This window comes from Acomys minous, assembly GCF_964271855.1.
Source record: "Acomys minous genome assembly, chromosome: 2".
Classification (NCBI taxonomy): Eukaryota; Metazoa; Chordata; class Mammalia; order Rodentia; family Muridae; genus Acomys; species Acomys minous.
This window is the reverse complement of record NC_140484.1, coordinates 34,754,387-34,770,137: the sequence shown is the minus strand read 5'-3', so window position 1 is coordinate 34,770,137 and position 15,751 is coordinate 34,754,387. Positions and strand designations below refer to the sequence as shown.

Sequence of the window (15,751 nt, the reverse complement as noted above, 5' to 3'; positions counted from 1 at the left end):
CAGCAGTCTATACATTAGGAAAAGATCTTCACCAATCCTACATTTAACAAAGGGTTAATATCCAAAATATATAAAGAACTCAAAAAATTAAACACCAACAAACCAAATAATCCAACTTAAAAATGGGGCACAGAGCTAAACATGGAATTCTCAATAGAGGAATATCAAATGGCTGAGAAACACTCAAAGAAATGTTCATCATCCTTAGTCATCAGGGAAATGCAAATCAAAACAACTCTGAGATTCCATCTTACACCTGTCAGAATGGCTATGATAAAAAACTCAAGTTGACAGCAGAGGCGGCAAGGATGTGGAGAAAGGGGAACACTCTTCCATTGCTGGTGGGAGTGCAAACTTGTACAACCACTGTGGAAATCAGTCTGCTGCTTTCTCATAGAATTGAGAATAGTGCTACCTCAAGACCCAGCCATACCACTCCTAGGCATATACCCAAAAGATGCTCCACCGTAAAACAAAGACACTTGCTCAACTAAATTCATAGCAGCTTTATTTGTAATAGCCAGAAACTGGAAACAACCCAGATGCCCCTCAACCAAAGAATGGATAAAGAAATTGTGGTACATTTATACAATGGAATACTACTCAGCTATTAAAAACAAGGAAATCATGAAATGTTTAGGCAAATGGATGGAACTAGAAAAGATCTTCCTGAGTGAGGTAAGCCAGATCTAGAAAGACTCACATGGTATATACTCAATCATAAGCTGATTTTAGCCATATAGTAGAGGATAAACATACTACAATTCACAGATCCAATGAAGATAACTAATGAGGAGGACCCAAGGGAGAATGATTAAATCTCACACAGAAGAATGCAGAAAGAAATGAGTGTGGAGATCAGGCGGGGGTATGGGAGTGGGGACTCTGGGGTGTGTGGGGTGGGAGGAAAGGAAGCCTGCTGAGAGTAGAGAAACTATAAGTGGAGGCATCTCTGGAGGCATAGGACAGGGTAGGCTTCTGGGAGAATATGAGGGTGACTCTAGCTGAGACTCCTAGTAGCAGGGGTCATAGAGACTGAAGAGGACACCCTCTAACTAGATAAGACTCCTAGTGAAGGGAAGGGAACACTAACCCACCCACAAAAACTTTAACCAAAAATTTATCCTGTCTACAAGATGTGCAAGGATAAAGACAGAGCAGAGATCGAGGGAATGTCCAACCAGTGCCTGGCCTAAACTGAGACCCACCCCATGGAAGAGAGCCATTCTCTGACACTATTAATGATGCTCTGCTATGCTTACAGACAGGAGCCTAGCATAGCTGTCCTTTGAGAGGCTACACCCAGCAGCAGATCCAAACAGATACTGAGACTCATGGCCAAACATTGGGCTAAGCGTAGGGGAAGAAGTAGGGGAATGGAGAGAAGGACCTTGAGGTGACAGGAGCTCCACAAGAAGACCAACACAGCCAACTAACCAGGGCTTAGAGCGGCTTGCAGAGACTGAAGCACCAATGGAGAACCAGGCATAGACGGAGCAGATGGGCAGCTCAGGCTCCCCTAGTAAGGGGTTGTCTTTGACATGGTTGCATCTTTTTGGTCAGTCCCTCCTAGCGAGGCTGCCTTGTCAGGCCACAAGGGAAGAAGACATGCTCAGTGCTCATTCCTGATGTGACTTGATGAGCTGGGATGGGTGAGATGGGAGGCTCCTCTTTTCTGGGGAATAGAGGAATGGGGATGGAAGAGAGGAGGAAGGGGGCTCCGATCTGGATGTAAAGTGAATAAATAAACAGATTAATTAATTAAAACAAAACAAAACAACAGCAACAACAAAAAACAAAAGCAAAAAAAGGACTTAGTTTCCAACATCACTATCGCAACAAAACCATGATATTTAGTGTCAGTCTCTCTGCTGCCTCCCCTCCCCTCAAGAATAAGTCATTTCCTGTCTGAGCTTCCTCATTCTCCCAGAGTTTCCTACAGCAAAAGGTTCCTGTGCTATTCCACAGAGCCCAGGCCTCCTTTTCCTTCTGTATTTGTGTCTCATTCCTAGACCATGAGTTCTAGGAAGTCAGAGAGCAGTATTGTTAATTGTGTTGCTCCTGCTGTCACCGGGTACATGGCTTGATCTATGGGGACCACTTGGAGAAGGTTTAGATAATGGTTAGAAAGTGTGTGGATAACGAGGGAATTCATGGATCCCTGAAAGAATTGTGCAAAGTCCTTTTAGTTACAGACTAGTGTAGTGTGACTATTCTTGAACGCAGAATATCCACATCAGAATCCAGCTTATATTGAAAGTACTAAAATACATTATTTTCTGGTTTGAAAGAAATACAAAACAGAGCTGGAAAAGTATTCATCAAAAGGCAAGTTAAAATACTCAAGAGGGGGCCGGAAAGAAGGCTCAGCAGTTAAGAGGACTGGTTGCTCTTTGAGAGGTCCTGAGTCCAATTCCCAGCAACCACTTAGTGGCTTCTATGATGGGATCTGATGCCCTCTTTTGTCATGCAGGCACAAATGCAAACAGAACATTCGAATACATAAATAAACAAGTTACATAAATAAACAAGTCTTTAAAAGTACTCTAGAGAAGAACACATACTGGTCTTGCTTCCCTCTGAAAGACTTGGGCAACTTGGCCACTTCTACCCAGGTTCACTTTAGCAAGCATTTAGTGGCTCTGTGCACCCACTTACTTACTTGAGTACCAACTATGTGTGAGATTTTGTACTAAGTCCTAAAGATATAACCATGAGGCAAACAAAAGCATCGGCTGCACTTGTGCAACTTATGTAGTATTAGCATGAAGAGTAATAAATTAAAAATAAACAAAATATATAACATGGACAGTGTTCTCTAGTCTTGTACCATGAAGAGTATGCTGTCCTCTTAATATGATCTCATTTCCTTCAAATTCACTTACTGTTTCAACATGTAAGCATAGTATATCGGGTCAAGAGAAGGGCTGTGGAGAAGAACACACTTGGAAAAGGAGTCAGGCAGTCTCATGGAAGGTGATGTTTGAGCACAGGCTGTGGAAAATTGGGAGATTGTGGAGACTGTTTTTGGAAGAAGGGAGGAAATGTGCACCCTGGTGCTCCTTGAATCCTATCAGGATGTTTACTGACAATGAGATAAGCTTCCTAACCAATCAGAGTGCTGGCAAACTGAGAAAAGTTCTCCCTTGTGTGGGGCATGAAAAACTTGTCTCCAACACTGAAGAATGGAGACTGGATGTTACAGTAGGATGAAAAGAGCAGGAATAATAACAGAGGTGGCGGCGGCGGGGGGGGGGGGGGGGGGGGAGGGGTGCGGGGTTGGGGGTGGTGGGAGGGGTAGGGGGGGAAGGGGGTGAGGGAGGGAAACCCCAGAAGAAAGAATGATCTCTTCTGGAGCATGAGTTGCAGGTCTGCCCTGCTTTGAGCTAGGAAGGCCTGTCAGTCATTGAGAGGAAGACACACTTGATCAGAGGGGCCGCTGAGAAACTAAGGGTGGTTGGCAGGCACTTAACACAGGGGGCAGAGATTAATGAGAGCAAAAGAAGCAAGGGGTGTATCAGGGAAGCCATTTAAAGTTTGGTTTTTGTTATCCTGACATGAGCTCACTCAGGAGCCAGGATGGAGGCAGTGAGAACACTGGTATGTTTGTGAGGAAGTGACACTTTACAAAGGATGCGTGGTGGCCTGAGGAAGATGATTAGATCTGCAATGCAGAGGCGAGGCCAGAGCTGACACCTTCCTGCAGTTCAGAGAGCAGCAAGCAGGTAATGTTCTTCCAAGGCGAAAGGCTCTGACCAAAGGTGGTGTCCCTGGGATCATAGTCAACTCAAAGCTGACTAAGGGGCTTTTCCTCTACTGAAAAACTCCCAAGTTTAAACCGGAGAACCAGGGAAATACTGCCAACAACAGATATGAGTGATTTATGGAGGACCAGCCAGCTTCAGGTTGGGTAGGGGAGATAGGGAGTTTTTAACTTTGTGGAGCTTGAAGATGTTTAAGTGGAAGTGTCTGGGTGACAGACCGAACTTCAGGATTGGAAATGGCTCTGCTCTCACTGCCCTGTGATCTTGGTCAAGTCATTGTAACCCATCAGTGCTTCTGTGGCAGAGTGGAGATAATGTTATTACTTAGTGGCAGCTATGAATTATTTAACTGGCTAATTTGTAAAGGGCTTGGAACAGTGCCTGGTTTGGGTGTCATTTAGTTTGTTAAATTATACACTCAAAATGCTACGTAAAGAGAAATAAAGTCTGCAGAAACCTAAATAAGAGTGTAAGATAATTGATGTATGGTTGGTTGGTCCTAGGAGTCAAGAACAAGATTTTGTGAAAAGGAAAAACAAAATTGGATGGCACAATGATACAGAGAAAGAGGAAGGCCCAGGGAGGCCAGCAAATGAGGAAGGGAAACCTTGCAGAGATAGGTCTGCCCAGGGGAATGACTTAACTATAGGGAACTAGAAAGGCGGTGAGAATGCAGAAAGAAGACACTTGGATGGCTGCTTCTGAAGTTTGCTAGTGAACTGTGACTATGTACCAGAGCAAAGAAAGCTATGGCTAACTTCATATATAACATATATGAGCTAAGTGACTGTTAAAATGTGAACTGACAACATGGATAACGATGCTGGTCTAATCTCCATGGTGAGGCACGATGTAAGATTTCATGATAATTCTCCTGCCCACCTCAAATGAGTTTCCTTAATGGAAAAATGGGACAACTGAAGACGTTATCATTAGATTTTACTTGTGTTTGTGTGGAGACAAGTATACTTTTGTTATATATGAAAGTGCATGCCATAAACATTTAGAAACCCAAGACAAGTCCGTATGGATTAGTGTTTACAGATTGAAGACACACACACACACACACACACACACACACACACACACACATACACACACACACACACTTTATTCTTTTTAATATTTTATTTTATTTTATTTTATTTTATGTGCATTGGCATGGGGTGCTTAGAATTAGAATTAGAGGCAGTTGTGAGTTGCCATGTACATACATGGAGTGCTGGGAAGTGAGCCTGGGTCCTTTGGAAAAGCAGATAGTGCTCTTACCCACTGAGCTATCTCTCCAGCTCCCTAACTTATTCTTTTAATATTTTTCTATCCAAATATTTTCCCATAAATTCCATTGTAGTAAATATCTTTAGGAGACTTTTGTAAGTCAGAAACAACAGATTTGATTGATTGATTGACTGGCTGATTTTGGTTTTTATTCAAGTCAGGGTTTCTCTGTGTAGCCTTAGCTGTCGTGGATTCATTTTGTAGACTAGGCTGGCCTCAGACTCACAGAGATCTGCCTGGTGTTTGCCACAGGCCCACAACAGTTTGTTTTGTTGTTTTGGTTTTTTAAGGCTTTAAAAAAAAAATTAGTACTGGGAATGATCCCAGAACCTTGAGCTTGTTAGGCAAGTACTCTACTGCTGGTCTCTTTAAGGCCGGCAGGACGGCCGGGCTCTAGGTCTGTAGCACAGGTAGTCTTCTGATTAGCTGGGATTACAGATTTAGATTCCAAGTAATAGTTGGTTTTGTTTTGTTTTATTATTAAACTATTTGTTGTTTTTTTTTTTCAGTCTGTTTTTAATAGTCTCTGTATTGTTAGGCTATGCACATTGTCTTTTCTGCTTAAAGGCCTTGGTATGGGGGAGGGGAGAGTTTACCTAACCAGCACAGCCAAAAGCAGAGGAAGAAGGCTGCTGAAAACAATGTATGGTCCACAAGTATTTTAGTATTAGGTTACAAGTTACCTTGTATTAGACCAGTGCTGTTCAGTAAGAATGCAGTGTGCTAGCAGATGTGAGCCGCATACGTTTTTTTGTTTGTTTGTTTGTTTTTTTACATTTTCTTAATGCGAGCCACATTTAATGCAGGGAAAAACAAACAGGTGAAATTATCTTTAATAATATGTTTCTTCACTTAACAGATTCCAGAGGATCGTTTTTTAACATGTAATAAAACACAAAAATTAAGACGTTTTGCATTTTTTTCTGTACTGCCTTGGAAACCCAATGTGTATTTATTTTCCAACCCATTTCACTTCAGATTAACCTAAAATTCAAGTGGTCAACTGCCACATGTGGCTTGTGGCTTCCGTATCTAGACTCTGCAGCTTGGAACCAAAAATACATCCCTTTTGTATTTTCTAAGGCAAGCTGACAAGCAAAGCCGTGGACAGCGTACATACAGCACAAGGTGAACCATGCTTGAAATAGGCACAGTCTTTCCTACCCTAGTCCTTTGGGGATTATTTTTTTCCCTTCCACATTTCTCCTTTGTATGACCTTGGCCAGGCTTCTCCATGTAAAACAGAACTCAGTTGAGATGCGGGTGAATCTGAATGCTGTGTGTAGTGTTCCCTCAGTGAAAGTTTTAATCTTAGGTTGTAAAAAGAAAAATTACGTAGCTCTTAATATTTACTCCTGGGATGGATCCATTATAATAAAGTGTTCCATGAAAGAGTGCGCATTCGGCTTGGGAGAAAGTTGACTAGCGTCTTAAGAGAATGTGTTGTTGTTGTTGTTGTTTCCCAGGAGTGGTGTCAACCCACTGGGAGGCCCCTCCTGGGCCCCTGGCTGCTTCTGGCCGGGACGCGCGTCGCTCACCGGCTCCGTTTCCGGCCAGCGCTCCCGGTCCCGGCTCCCCAGCCGGCGTTCCTCTCCGTCCCGGGTCAGCGGCGGGAAGCGAGCGCCTGCGGCCGGCTACTCAGAGCATCCGGAGCACGGTTCGGCGCGGAGTCCACGCCCTCGCCGAGCGCTCGGTGCGTGCCAGGCCGGGCGGCGCCGTGGGCGGCGGTGCAGAGCCCTCCCCCCCGGGAGCTGCGCGGCCAAGGTGGAAATGCGGAAGTTTCCCGGCGCGGCTGACAGATGAGGCTGGCGGCCGGCCGGCCGGGCGCTGCAGCGGCTGTCAGTCCCGGCCCCGTCCCTCCGCAGCCCCGGGAGCCCCGACGCCGTCGAGCCCCGCGCGCCCCATGGCCACGCTGCCGAGCGCCGAGCGCCGCGCCTTCGCGCTCAAGATCAACAGGTAAGGCAGCACCGGTCAGGGCGAGTCCGCGGCCGGGCGCCTGGGTTTCAGAGGCGGCTGCGGCGAGCGCTCGGGGGACTCCTCGGCGTCCTCCCGCGCCACCTCCCCAACCGCGCGTGGCTCCTGCCACCCTCGCTCTTCTGACAGGTGGCGGGTTCCCGAGAGCGCAGTGCGCACTGGGTTCACAGTGCCGCGCCCCGGGACTTGTCTTACAAATTGCGCCTTCCTTACAGTCCGGAAAAAGAGGGAAAGAAGTCAAGTGGCTGAAATCAGCGTTGCTTTAAAACAGATCCTTCCGTGGCCCAGGGTTACGGCTCTTTCAACTCCCTCTTCCAGAAAAGATCTTGGCTCCTGATGGCATCGCTATTTTTAATCCTTGGTCCAAAAGGAGCCAGCCCTGAAGTGGAAAAAGTGATTTTTAAAATTCTTCATTTAAATAAGCAAAAGGAACGAGCCGTGGCTGACGTTTAAAGATTTATAGCACTCCAGCAAAGCGAAGGACTCAGAAATCTCCAATTTATAATCAGAGTTGCAAACACTTACATCTCTATAAGTTGACTAGACTGCTCAGAGTCCTCGGTAGACTTGAGCGGCAGCGTTTCCTCCGCTGAAAACTGCTGACAATTATTCAGGGGCAATTTTTTTTTTTTTTTTTTTTTTTGGGAAATCTAGACTGCCTGGCTAAAAGATAATGTGGAACTCCACTGTGAAGGGCAGCCCTCTGGAGGGTTTCCAGGTTGGTTTTTTTTCTTTTCTTTTCTTTTTTCACTTGAGCCTGTGGGAAGTTGGTCCACAGTGATTCATCTTTGAACTACTAGGAAGTTTGAGGCACTAGGAATCACCATCCTTGAAAAGTGAGCGATCAGGAGTACAGGGGGCCTATGGAGCTTCACTGTGTAGTTGCGAGCAAACCATTTCTCTCCCCACACTATTTCATCCGTCAAAATAGTTTAATTATTAATGTGGACTGTATGCAAATGTTGCAGGCTAAAGGGTACTAGTCTAAAGTCATAAATTATATCACAATTTATAGTCTTCCAGTCGGAACCCTTTTCCTCATCAGGCTTTCGTGGCTGTTGTGGGGCAGGAAGGGCTGCTCTAAGGCGTTGCTGGTGGCTAGGATTGCCTGGCTGCTTTCTCCTTACTTTTGTCTCTGTCATGAGAAATAAACAAGCCAGGAAACAATGAACAAGGGCAGGAAGATGTTAGAGATTTGGGGGTGTGTGTGTGTGTGATACTGATCTGAAGAGAGTGGCCCCGGCCTGGCTTCACCCTGAAGGCAGCCTTGCAAGGATCTATGGGATTGGTGTAACCCAAGGGTTATACGTTTAGCCAGATGTGGTGCATTTGCCTATAATCCCAGCCCTCAGGAGGCTGAGACAAGGAGATCACAAATTGAAGGCCAGTCTAGGCCACATACAGAGACCTTACAACAAACAAACAAACAAACAAACAAACCAGAAGCAACCACCCAAGCAAAACAGTGTTAGAAAAACAAGAGCCAGGTTACAATCAAATTTACTTACAAATTTTGTTGCAAATTAACCGTATACCATTAAGCGTGTGCATTTTAAATTTTTCTCAACTTTGATCTCTCTCTTCTCTCCCCCTTTTTAAACTCAAACTGGCCTTGAACTCCAAGAACTTCTGCTTCAGCTTGTTCTCGCTCGCTCTCTCTCTCTCTCTCTCTCTCTCTCTCTCTCTTCCCCCCCCCCCAAACCACTCCCCCGTTGTCATCATCATCTTCATCTTCTTCTTCTTTGGTTGTTTGAGACAGGGCTTCTCTGTGTAGCCTTGGCTGTCCAGGACACACTTTGTAGATCAGGCTGGCCTCGAACTCACAGAGATCTGCCTTCCTCTGCCTCCCAGAGTGCTGGGATTACAAGCGTGGGCCACTGAGCCCAGTTTTCTTCAGCTCTCTATTTGCTGGGGTTGCAAATGCGCACTATTGCCCCTGCCTCTTGTGTCAGTGGGAATACTCATAATGTCTGACCCTATTTCTCCCTCTTCTGACTGTTAGGGGGGCATTAAGTGCAGTAGAGTAGCGGCAGAGTGCTTAAATGCCTAGCTCAGGATAAGTGGTAAGTAAAGTGTTAGCTGCTCTCTCTGTACCACTAGCACCGCTAGCTTCATCACGGTCATTGTCATCACTAACATCACCATCTCTGAAGGCCTAAGAAGAAAAGGTAAGGAGAGCTGAAGTTGGAGTGTTTTCCAGACAGAAACCATTTGGAGCTGGGTATGGGGAGGCCAGCGGCCACCTGCAGCTTTCTTAGGGCTGATGTCTCTCATGTGTCCAACATTGTGCTGAAAAACCCAGACATACTCTTTGGAACAGAATGTTTGTTCTAATCTGACCAAGAAGTGCCTACATAGGAAAGTAAAATGTAAGGGGTTTTCTAATCTCCTGAAAAGAGTATAAATTGTATTTTTTTTTTTTTTAAAAAGAGTTCTCTTTCCCCCTTTTAATGTCACTTTGTATATTGGGTGGTAGGAAAATGCTAAGTGCGTGACAGGAATAAGTTTCGGAAGAGTGGATTAATAAGAACGCGCCTAGTGTTGACACAACATTAAAACCCAGCATTTTAAGGTTGCATGCTGAGTGTCAGGTGTCATGTTATCACAAAACCTTAGGCCACTCAGCCGTCCTGTACAGAGGGCGTGCTCGGCTCTAATTGTCAACTTGACACAATCCAGAGTCACCTGGGAAGAGAGTCTCAGTGGCGACAGGCGCCGTGCTGTCTACATCGGTTTTGCCTGTGGGCAGGTCTGTGTTAGATTCTCTTCGTTGTTGTTTGGTGAAGGAAGCCCTAGCCGGGTGTGGGCTGCACCCATTTCACGGATTTGATCCTAAGCTTCGTAAGAGTGAAGGAAGCTGACGTAAACAAGCCCGGAGTGGGTATATGCTCTGTATATGATTAGCTCCGTGAGTCCCAGCTTTGACTTCCCCAAAATGATGGGCTGTGACCTAGAACTGTAAACCAAATAAACTCTTTCCTCCCCTAAGCTGGAGATGTGCTACCGTGGAGAGAGAAATGAAACTCGACTAGAAGGGGAAAGTGAAGCCGGAGGTGTCGTTGCACAAGGCTGTATAGGACTCCAGATTGATCTTCGGCCAGCTGTCCTCATTAGGCCTATGCTATTTTGATCTGCGTGTGATAAGACTTTCCTTTAAAAGTGAAGAATTAACTTTAAAAAAAAAATCACTTCAAAGCCAACATTGACAGTTCTGTTTCTGAAAACACATAGTATATAAACGATGTGCTGTTTTGCCGTGTCCAACATGGAGAGAATCTTTTACCTTACATTGTGTGTCCAGTAGGGTTTTTGTTTGTTTGTTTTCTTGTTCTGTTCTGTTTTGTTTGTTTTTGTGTTTTGTTTTTTTGGGACAGGGTTTCTCTGTGTAGCCTTGGCTATCCTGGATTCGTTTTGTAGACCAGGCTGGCCTCGAACTCACAGAGTTCTACGCCCCCCCCCTCCCCGAGTGCTGGGATCACAGGCGTATGCCACAGTGCCCGCTGTGTCTATTAGTTTTTAAAAATAGATCAAATTCCAAAAGTAAGACTGTGTTGAAATATGCCCATTAGGACTTTTAGTACACTTTCAGATTTTCCACCTTTCTATTTAACAATGATATTCCTTAAGATATTTGCAGAGTGAACTACTGTTCTTCCTATTAATGAAGTATTGTAATTTGAGATATTAAAGATTATATTTGCAAAGAGCTTGGCTCTGCGCCCCAGCCTCAACAAGGAATGAGCAGTCTTACCGTCTGTGAAAAATGTTCCCCATGCATTCACATTTCTGTGGCTTCCTGCAGGCAGCACTGCCCAGTGCAGGGCCAAAGCCACAGGAAGTCGTGAATGCTGCCAGCAGCTGTCTCCCCGTGGCTGTTCTGGCTCTCTTGTGCTCTTATAAGTAAGTGTACATTCATATGCTAGAAATCATCAGGTAGGATGCGCTAGGAGCATCTAGTTTCACTACATCTCCCGTTGGATATATTGAAACATGTCTCTAGGACCTTTAGCACAGGGGGATAGAAGACAAAAACTCTACTACTGAATTGGCCTGAGTTAGAAGAGTAAACTTTCTGGTGGGCAATATGCATTTGTCTTGGTTTTAGTCTTTCCATGATTGTCATGTGGAAGAAAGACTAGATGGGATTAGGTAGTCACCATGTTTGTGTTTGGCACGTTAGGGACTGCTGTATTAGATCTGTCATAGTCCTTCATGGAGCATTCCCTTGTTAATTAGCTCTTTGACTGCTGGAATTTGCTGCCTTTTTAGATGCTGGAAATTGTTATTAATGCTGTGAAGATTCATCAAACAATACCTTGGTTTCTTTTTCCTTTTATGTAGTGTTGGGTATTAAGCCTAGGGCCCTATGCGTGCTGGGTAAATGTTTTACCGTGGGGAGCCATATCTTAGCCCACTTGTTTCTTTAAAACACAGAATAGGTATAGAACTTGATCAGATGTTAAAGTAAAAAAAAAAAGAACTTTAAATAAATAAAGAAAATATATAAGCTGTTAGGGGCGGATTAATGATTTTCTGGACACCCAGGATTGAAAGAAGTAGAAAATAAGATTTACACTTTTATAGTTCTTCCTGTATTAGTTAACTCTTCTGTTGTTGTGATAAAATTTCATGACCCAAAGCAAGTTACTTACAGAAGAAGGAATTTAAATTGGCTGATGGCTCCAGAGAGAGAGTCCATAATGGGGGGTGGAGGGTGGGCGGGGCGGGGGAGGCATGGCAACAAGCTGTCAAAGCAGGAAGCCAAGAGATCACATCTTCAACTGCAAACAGAAACAGCCATCTGGAAGTGGGGCAAGGCTGTAAACTTTCAAGCTTGCCCTAAGTGGCACACTTCCTCTAGCAAGTTTACACCACCCCCCTGACAAGGGATCAAGGGCTCAAATACCGAAGCTTGTGGCGAGCATTTCTCATTCAAGCCACCATGTTTATTCCGTGGCAGATATGGATCTAAATTTTTATCTCGTAGCTCACCCACTTCCATGAATTAGGAACAATTACTGTCTTCATTTTATAAATGGGGAAAACAGAACACAGACCAGTCATAGTCAGAGCTGGGATTTATACTTAGGCCATCTGTCTCCAGAATCCCCCCTCCTACTCACTATATTGTGACGTGTCTTGGTTTTAGTTTCAAAGAAGTAACAATGTTTACTATCTACTAAATATTGTGTCATATAGGCAAAATTCCAGCACTGTACAGGAGGTGCTGCTCTCCAGTACCTCTGCATCCCCCTTGATGCAGAGCTAGTGGCACCTGCTAGCTACTGGAGCCAGGAGAATCACTCTTTTTTGAAGTTGTTTCCCATATCCCAGTGGGTGACCCCACACCCATATGCACGTGGGCGGCACTGAGTGGATTTAGCACAATTAAAAAAGAAAGGCATGAAGTTGGAAGAGGGGACATGTTGAAAGGATATGAGGAGAGTTGGAGGAGGGAAATGGATGGATAGGATAATATTTTATTGTATGTATGTATGTATGAGATTCTCACAAAGAAAATTATAATAAAGAAATGATAACAGGTGAAATGTTCATTATTAATTTGATTAGTATATTGTACATATGTTGAAATATCACACTATACTCAGTAAATACATAGTTATTATTTGGTAGTAAAATTAAACTAAAATAATTAAAAATTTAAATTTTCTAAAAGGAGAAAGACATGCCAGTCAGACGGCTTGGCACTCGATGGAAAGATAGAACTGACTGTCCAAGGTTGTCCCCCGACCTTTCCACGCTCTCCATAGGTAAGCACCCACCTTCATACACACATACCATGCAACACGATAATAATAGAATTAAAAAAAATTTTTTTTAAGTGGAACAAAGCATTAGGCATACCAGTAATCATTAGGATGATTTTTGTGGGAGATAAAGCCAGATGCCATAAAAGAATAAAGATACATAAAGGTTTCATTCAAGGACAACCCCAAGTTACCAAAAACCTGTCATTCAAGTGAGTTAGGAGGCTGCGGCACGAGGATCACAAGATCAAATGCAGCCTCTGCAACTTGGATCTTGTCTCAAAATGAAATGTAAAATGAGGCTGGGAGTATGGCTCAGTGGCAGAGCACTTGTCCAGCATGGACCACACCCAGTACTGAAAAAGGGGGGGGGGAAAGTAAGAAAAGGTAAAGCGGAATGGGGAAATGGCTGAGGGGGAAAGGGTCTTACTGTGCAAACCTGGTGACTTGTGTTTGATGCCCAGACCTCACATGCACCTGGAGATGAAAGGGAAGGACTGACCCCATAAAGTAGTCCTCTGGTGTCCTTGCCTACACACATATATGCAATAACAACCAATAAAATAAAGTTTAAAGGAAAACAACAACAACAAGGGGCTGGAGAGATACCTCAGTGGTTAAAAGCAGGTACCTGTCTTGTGGAGGGCCCGTCACAGGAATTTGGGGAGTTGGTGTTTACTTTCTCGTGGGCTTATGGAGAGGAAACACAGCATCATATGGCTCCCCAGGGAGAGAGGTAGAACTCAGAGACGAGGTCTCCTGCCCCAGCTCTCCACACAGAGCTGGAGAAGGGACAGGATGACGTCACACATGCATAGATTTTTTTTATTTTCATCCTCTTTAACAGGCCTGAAAGGCGGGAGATGACCCTGCTCATCCATCTTCTTGCTGGAGAACTCTTAAGAAGCAGGCCACTTGGGTCTTTCAAAGGCAAACAGCTAGATACTTAATATTTGGGCAATCTTATTAAAGGTTAAAAGCAAGAGAAATGTACCATTTCTGGTCCTACAAGCATCCAGGCTTATCACCTGTTGATGGCTTGCTGTATAGCAAAGGTTGGCCTCGGACTCATGATGGTCTTCATGCTAAATCCACCCATGTGCTTGGATTACAAGGACACACTACCACGCCCAGATTCCAGGCCTCCGTTCTTTTAACTGAGGTTCATCATTGCAAATAGCAACACACTCGTGCACATGGGACCCAAGTGCAACTCCATGAAGTAATTACCCCAGGGAGCAGGAAGAACAGAAATTGCAAGCAGAGCAGAAGGCACTGCGTGTAAGTGTGTGCGTGAGCTGTGCATAGGGATGAGAGGACAACTTTTGGGAGTCAGTTCTCGTCTTCTTTCTTGTTAAGGCGGGGTCTCTCGTATCTGCCGGAGTGTACTCTAGGCTAGCTGTTTTACTTGCTCCTCTCCTGCCTCTACCTCCCATCTCACGGCAGGAAGAGTGCTGGGATTACAGATGTGCGCCCCTGCACCTGGCTTTTTCCTTGGGTTACAGGCATGTTACTGAACACAGATAACTGGGTTTGTGCAAGATGGTGCTTTTACCTGCTGTGCCATCTCCCTGGCCCACATTTTCTTGTTCCCTTGAAAAAATCTTAAAACATCTAAATAAAAACAACAACAACAAAAACAAAAAAACAAAAAAAACCCAGTAAAGTAAAATAGCAAAGCAAAAAGGAAAAAAAAGTAACATTTCAACCTCTCATAAATTAATAATAGCTGTTAACATTTGCGTACACTTTCTCTTAATTTTTTAAAAAACAAAATCATCTTGTGCATGCTACAGTATTATCTTTAAGTGTAGTATATGTAAACAGCTTTTCAAGTCAATTAATGTAGGTCTATATTTTAAATAACACAAGTGTATTATAATGTACTGAAGTAGTTATTATTGGGCATTAAGGTATTTCCAGTTTTTCAAAATAATGTAGAGCTTGATAGAAGGGTCTTAAGCATATTTTCTCTGCTTCTGAAAATACTCCCATATAAATTTCTAGTAGAATTGTTTTTTGAAATTAAGAGTTTTTTTTTTTTATGTGAATCGTGCATATGTGTAGAGTATATGTTGGTGTATGCACTTGTATATTCATGTGGAAGGTTTTTCTTGTTTTTGGTTGGACTGGCTGTCTAGAGCTGGGATTACAGGAGCTTGCACTCATGCCGTGATGGCACCGACACTCAGGTCCTCATGACCTTACCCACTGAGCTTTAGTTCTTCCTGGCTGTAACTCTTCGGGTTTTTATTAGCATGTTGGCTACCAGAAGAGGTATATCATTTTCTGCTCCCATCTCTGGCCCCGTGAATGCTCATTTCTCTGCATTCTAAGCCCACCCTACACCCAACCAGTATCATTTGTCAAAAACTCATCGTTATTTCAAGTGTTTATTTGTTAATTTTGACTCTTTTCCTAAATGTCTCTAACCTCTTGTTCAGTTGCTCTCCCGGGCCACTGAGTAACCTCTGAAGTATTTTTTTTTTAAGCAATAAAAACAGTCATGCATTTCTCCTTTTTACTTAAAGTGCAACCCAAGATGATAAGTCACTAACGGTTGCCTTTTTTCCTTCCTTCCACCTTATTTTTGAATAAGTAGGTTAATGACACAACTATAAGGCTAGTCTAACAACTTCTTTATTGATTTTGTGGTAAACTCTTAATTACTAGGCCTTAAATTGTGGGGCTTTTGTTTTGCTTGCTTTGCTTAACAGTTTAATTCAGTCAACAACTCCTTTGAGTGTATAAACCCCAACCACCTTAAATAAAATTCTGTCACCAACTAAGATTTCAAGTCACATGACTTATTATACGTTTCCTCTAGGGATGAGTGAATGGAGAATGTGAGGGTTCTTCCTGCTTTTTGTGTTCCGTTTCCTGTGGGGTTGAAATCTGGGGCAGAGCATGTGTCTCTGCTTTAAAACCTCTCAAAGCCTCCTGGCACCCTCTCCCATCCTTCTGTCA

The 15,751-nt window shown here is 43.9% G+C and overlaps 1 protein-coding gene across 1 annotated transcript in view; it reads left to right on the top strand.

The window, feature by feature from the left end:
• Window positions 1-5,752: 5,752 nt before the first annotated feature.
• Window positions 5,753-15,751, top strand: part of DOCK8 (dedicator of cytokinesis 8) — a 204,464-nt gene continuing 194,465 nt past the window's right edge. Inside the window, exon 1 of the mRNA XM_084771714.1 lies at window positions 5,753-6,998. Within this exon, the coding sequence (XP_084627840.1) occupies window positions 6,481-6,998 (518 nt within the window). The 5' untranslated portion in view covers window positions 5,753-6,480. The remainder of the gene's footprint in view (window positions 6,999-15,751) is intronic.